General features: G+C 49.4%; 1 protein-coding gene across 1 annotated transcript in view; it reads left to right on the plus strand.

The window, feature by feature from the left end:
* The window catches only part of LOC149437982 (serine/threonine-protein phosphatase 2A 56 kDa regulatory subunit gamma isoform), a 61,237-nt gene extending 56,514 nt beyond the window's left edge, over positions 1-4,723 (plus strand). Inside the window, exons 7-8 of the mRNA XM_089660376.1 lie at positions 373-481; positions 4,637-4,723. Coding sequence (XP_089516502.1) covers positions 373-481; positions 4,637-4,708 — 181 coding nt within the window. The 3' untranslated portion in view covers positions 4,709-4,723. The remainder of the gene's footprint in view (positions 1-372; positions 482-4,636) is intronic.
* Positions 4,724-6,000: the final 1,277 nt, after the last annotated feature.

Here is a 6,000-nt window from a genome sequence, read left to right on the forward strand (position 1 = left end):
GTATTTGTACTGCAAGTCTACAGGAGGTCATGTGACGGGCCGGGTATTTGTACTGCAAGTCTACAGGAGGTCATGTGACGGGCCGGGTATTTGTACTGCAAGTCTACAGGAGGTCATGTGACGGGCCGGGTATTTGTACTGCAAGTCTACAGGAGGTCATGTGACGGGCCGGGTATTTGTACTGCAAGTCTACAGGAGGTCATGTGACGGGCCGGGTATTTGTACTGCAAGTCTACAGGAGGTCATGTGACGGGCCGGGTATTTGTACTGCAAGTCTACAGGAGGTCATGTGACGGGCCGGATATTTGTACTGCAAGTCTACAGGAGGTCATGTGACGGGCCTAAACTTTTGTCTGTTTTTTGTGTTTTCAGTATAATTAACGGGTTTGCCTTACCATTAAAAGAAGAGCACAAAATATTCCTGCTGAAGGTGTTACTGCCGTTACACAAAGTCAAGTCACTCAGTGTCTACCATCCACAGGTAAGTGCCGCCAGCTGCGCTCTCCAAATCTTGGGGTGTCCCATGGTCACTCACATGCCCCTCCCCCTCAATAAACTATCATTTCTGGGACCCCCGCGGACAACAGTGTATACTCTCCAGCTCTCCAGGAATCAAATGCCAAAGGAGGCCAGGGAACCAGAGCAAATGGTGGCCTATGGATGACACGTCGGGGATGCAGCCCTCCTCACATGGGGAAAATCAACAACTAGAAAGAGCAGGAAGGGGGGGGGATCCTTGGGGGGGGGGGGGAATCCTCTGGAGGGCAATGGTTTAAATTCATTAAAGTTAATTTTTTCCCCACAAAACAGTTTTTGAAAAATCACCTCATGAATTACCGTGCGACATAAACAAATGCAACACCCGCCATTTATCCCTCCAGGGCCTCTGCTTACACAATATAGAATGTTTGGGGGATCTGAGTAATTTTCTAGCAAAAAATGGTGATTTTTAACATGCTGGAGAAAAGAGTCAGAAGTGGCCTGGGTGGGAAGTAGATAATGGCGACTGTCCTTTTACAGGTCAGGACGGGGGTCCCAGAAAGATCAGGGCCTGCGCCAACACCTAGCGCACTATCCACGGTTTATTCGAAATGTATAAAAGACAAAAACATACAAATGTAGCGTGTATATGACGCTTTGTATGACAGTGGACATGGCTACAACAATGGGCATGGTGTCCAACTGTCAGTGCGGTTGGGTGGCTGACACGTTTTGGGGACGAATCCCTTTACTCAGAGCTTGTTCACAATATGAAGGGAGACAATATAACAACAATACAGTTCAATACAAGAGGGTTAGGAGGGCTCTGACCCTGGGAGCTTACAATCTAGGAGGGAGGGGCTGATCCTGGGAGCTTACAATCTAGGAGGGAGGGGCTGATCCTGGGAGCTTACAATCTAAGAGGGAGGGTCTGATCCTGGGAGTTTACAATCTAGGAGGGAGGGGCTGATCCTGGGAGCTTACAATCTAAGAGGGGGAGGGGCTGATCCTGGGAGCTTACAATCTAAGAGGGAGGGGCTGATCCTGGGAGCTTACAATCTAAGAGGGAGGGGCTGATCCTGGGAGCTTACAACCTAAGAGGGGGAGGGGCTGATCCTGGGAGTTTACAATCTAAGAGGGAGGGGCCTGATCCTGGGAGTTTACAATCTAAGAGGGAGGGGCTGATCCTGGGAGCTTACAATCTAAGAGGGAGGGGCTGATCCTGGGAGCTTACAATATGAGGGAGGGGCTGATCCTGGGAGCTTACAGTCTAAGAGGGAGGGGCTGATCCTGGGAGCTTACAGTCTAAGAGGGAGGGGCTGATCCTGGGAGTTTACAATCTAAGAGGGAGGGGCTGATCCTGGGAGCTTACAATCTAAGAGGGAGGGGCTGATCCTGGGAGTTTACAATCTAAGAGGGAGGGGCTGATCCTGGAGCTTACAATCTAAGAGGGAGGGGCTGATCCTGGGAGCTTACAATCTAAGAGGGAGGGGCCTGATCCTGGGAGCTTACAATCTAGGAGGGAGGGCCTGATCCTGGGAGCTTACAATCTAAGAGGGAGGGACTGATCCTGGGAGTTTACAATCTAAGAGGGAGGGGGCTGATCCTGGGAGTTTACAATCTAAGAGGGAGGGGCTGATCCTGGGAGTTTACAATCTAAGAGGGAGGGGCTGATCCTGGGAGTTTACAATCTAAGAGGGAGGGGCCTGATCCTGGGAGTTTACAATCTAAGAGGGAGGGGCTGATCCTGGGAGCTTACAATCTAAGAGGGAGGGGCTGATCCTGGGAGTTTACAATCTAAGAGAGAGGGGCTGATCCTGGGAGCTTACAATCTAAGAGGGAGGGGCTGATCCTGGGAGCTTACAATATAAGAGGGAGGGGCTGATCCTGGGAGCTTACAATCTAAGAGGGAGGGGCCTGATCCTGGGAGTTTACAATCTAAGAGGGAGGGGCCTGATCCTGGGAGCTTACAATCTAAGAGGGAGGGGGCTGATCCTGGGAGTTTACAATCTAAGAGGGAGGGGCTGATCCTGGGAGTTTACAATCTAAGAGGGAGGGGCCTGATCCTGGGAGTTTACAATCTAAGAGGGAGGGGCTGATCCTGGGAGCTTACAATCTAAGAGGGAGGGGCTGATCCTGGGAGTTTACAATCTAAGAGAGAGGGGCTGATCCTGGGAGCTTACAATCTAAGAGGGAGGGGCTGATCCTGGGAGCTTACAATATAAGAGGGAGGGGCTGATCCTGGGAGCTTACAATATAAGAGGGAGGGGCTGATCCTGGGAGCTTACAGTCTAAGAGGGAGGGGCTGATCCTGGGAGCTTACAATCTAAGAGGGAGGGGCTGATCCTGGGAGCTTACAATCTAAGAGGGAGGGGCCTGATCCCGGGAGCTTACAATCTAATTTTTTGCACTATAAACAAGAAAAGACCGACAATTCGAGAAAAAAAAACAATATTAAACATGTCCAGTAAATTTATTTAAAAAAAAAAAATCAAATTTCGTCATAAATTTTGGCCAAAATGTCTCCCGCTCCGTGTCTTCGCTAAAAACAAAATCCCGATACGTGTAAATTAATTGGTTTACATGAAAGTTATAGCGTCTACAAATGGTGGGATAGATACTGGGATTTTTTTTTTTTTTGTAATAGTAATGGCTGCAATCAGAGACTTCTAGCGGGACTGCGGCGGGCATTCTGACACTGGGGGGGGGGGACTGATTTGGTGTCATTGATCATTGTATTGGTGTCACTGGGGATGTCAGTGTTAATAAAAAGCACTGACACTGTACTAATGGCACTGGGCAGGAAGGAGTTAACATGAGGGGGCGATCAAAGGGTTAACGGTGTCCTGTGTGTGTGCTTCACTGTGCGCATGCTGCTATGCAGAGCCATACAAAGCAGCGTGCAGGGGAGAGTTCTTTGTTGTTTATACACAGGTCTCTCCCCCCATCAGAGATACTCAGCGATCGCCGGGTTCTTGTGAGTAATCACTGACCGGGACTCGGCGATTGACAGTCAAGGTGACGAATGCAGCGCGGGTAGGGCGTACGCGTGCTCCCTTCCCAGAACTGCAAAATCGTGTGTCGAAGTGATTTTGCGCACCCATGCCGCCCTGTATCAGTATTTCTACTATAGGGTGGTGCGGAAATGGAAAATGCGCAAAAATAAAATGAATATGTATTACCCATTTTTTTTGTAAAATATAAAAGATGTCACGCCAAGGAAATAGATACCTAACATGTCAGGCATTAAAATTGCGCACGTTCGTGGAATGGCGCAAAACTACGACACTTAAAGTGGTTGTTCAAAAGATGACAATTGATGTCGTCGCGCCCTTGCAGAACGTGTGCAGGAAAAGTGACGTGTGCAGCGTGGTGTGAATGAGCCCCAAGTAGGTAACCTATTCAGCCAAGAGGCCTCAGAAGATATGGGGAAAAAGTATCAGATTTTGTCCTGAACGCTTCTTGGGGCCCCACTGGAAGTCTGGCCAAAAAACGAGCATTTAGAATTCCCCACATCTTGCCTTGTTGCTAGGATGCAAAAACCATCGGAGTCTCGCTGCCAGCGTTACAGGAGTGAAAACCAACAATCTTCGCATCCTAGCAACCATGCAAGACGCAGGGAACGCGAACGAAGAGTTTTTCTGCCCGGCTTCCGGGGGCCCGCATGGCCTGCATGGATAAATGTCATGCAGATTGTTAACCACTTCAGCTCCAGAAGATTTACCCCCTTCATGACCAGGACACTTTTTTCATATTCAGCACTGCCCTTCTTTAACCGGAAATTGCACGGTCATACAACACTGGACACTGGGGGGGGGGGGGGGCAGGTCCCTGAATGCATCTCTAGCAATATTGTCAGTTAATTTTTTATTTTTTTTTTTCTTTGGTGTCAAATGCGTTTTGCATTCGCCGTTAATTCCTGTCCTGATGACAAAAGTCAACAACTGACGGGGGAAGGGGGGGGATCTTCCCAGTGGGGGTCCTACAGTTAGCTGTCCCTTGAAAAATGGTTTCTACTATTTAATAAAAGTGTAAATGTGCTGATAAAAGAATCCGAATTCTGTATTTGTAATCTTGATGTATTGTGACCACCAATGTGTCTGCATCGCGCCATCCGATGATTCAATATTAACGCCGATTCTTTGTTTTCTTCCAGCTGGCGTATTGTGTAGTACAGTTCTTAGAGAAGGACAGCACCCTGACCGAGCCGGTGAGAGGACTCCTCTAATATCATTCCCAACCAGGGATCTCCCACTTATTACTGGGGGGTTCTGTGAGCTGTGACCACCGACCCCCAATGTACGGGACATTCTTCCCACTGACCTCCAATGTACGGGACATCCTTCCCACTGATCACCAATGTAAGGGACATTCTTCCCACTGACCCCCAATGTACGGGACATTCTTCCCACTGACCTCCAATGTAAGGGACATTCTTCCCACTGACCCCCAATGTAAGGAACGTTCTTCCCACTGACCCCCAATGTAAGGGACATTCTTCCCACTGACCCCTAATGTACGGGACATTCTTCCCACTGACCCCCAATGTAAGGGACATTCTTCCCACTGACCCCCAATGTAAGGGACATTCTTCCCACTGACCCCCAATGTAAGGGACATTCTTCCCACTGACCTCCAATGTACGGGACATTCTTCCCACTGACCTCCAATGTAAGGGACATTCTTCCCACTGACCCCCAATGTAAGGGACATTCTTCCCACTGACCCCCAATGTAAGGGACATTCTTCCCACTGACCCCCAATGTAAGGGACATTCTTCCCACTGACCCCCAATGTAAGGGACATTCTTCCCACTGACCCCCAATGTAAGGGACATTCTTCCCACTGACCCCCAATGTAAGGGACATTCTTCCCACTGACCCCCAATGTAAGGGACATTCTTCCCACTGATCACCAATGTAAGGGGCATTCTTCCCACTGACCCCCAATGTAAGGGACGTTCTTCCCACTGACCCCCCAATGTAAGGTACATTCTTCCCACTGACCCCCAATGTAAGGTACATTCTTCCCACTGACCCCCAATGTAAGGTACATTCTTCCCACTGACCCCCAATGTAAGGAACGTTCTTCCCACTGACCCCCAATGTAAGGAACGTTCTTCCCACTGACCCCCAATGTAAGGGACATTCTTCCCACTGACCCCCAATGTAAGGGACATTCTTCCCACTGACCCCCCCAATGTAAGGGACATTCTTCCCACTGACCCCCCCAATGTAAGGGACATTCTTCCCACCGACCCCCAATGTAAGGGACATTCTTCCCACCGACCCCCAATGTAAGGGACATTCTTCCCACCGACCCCCAATGTAAGGGACATTCTTCCCACTGACCCCCAATGTAAGGGACATTCTTCCCCCCACTGACCCCCAATGTAAGGGACATTCTTCCCACTGATCACCAATGTAAGGGACATTCTTCCCACTGACCCCCAATGTAAGGGACATTCTTCCCACCGACCCCCAATGTAAGGGACATTCTTCCCACCGACCACCAATGTAA

This window comes from Staurois parvus, unplaced genomic scaffold (genome assembly GCF_062004578.1).
Source record: "Staurois parvus isolate SC_StPar_1 unplaced genomic scaffold, SC_StPar_1.0 ptg001233l, whole genome shotgun sequence".
Taxonomy (NCBI): domain Eukaryota; kingdom Metazoa; phylum Chordata; class Amphibia; order Anura; family Ranidae; genus Staurois; species Staurois parvus.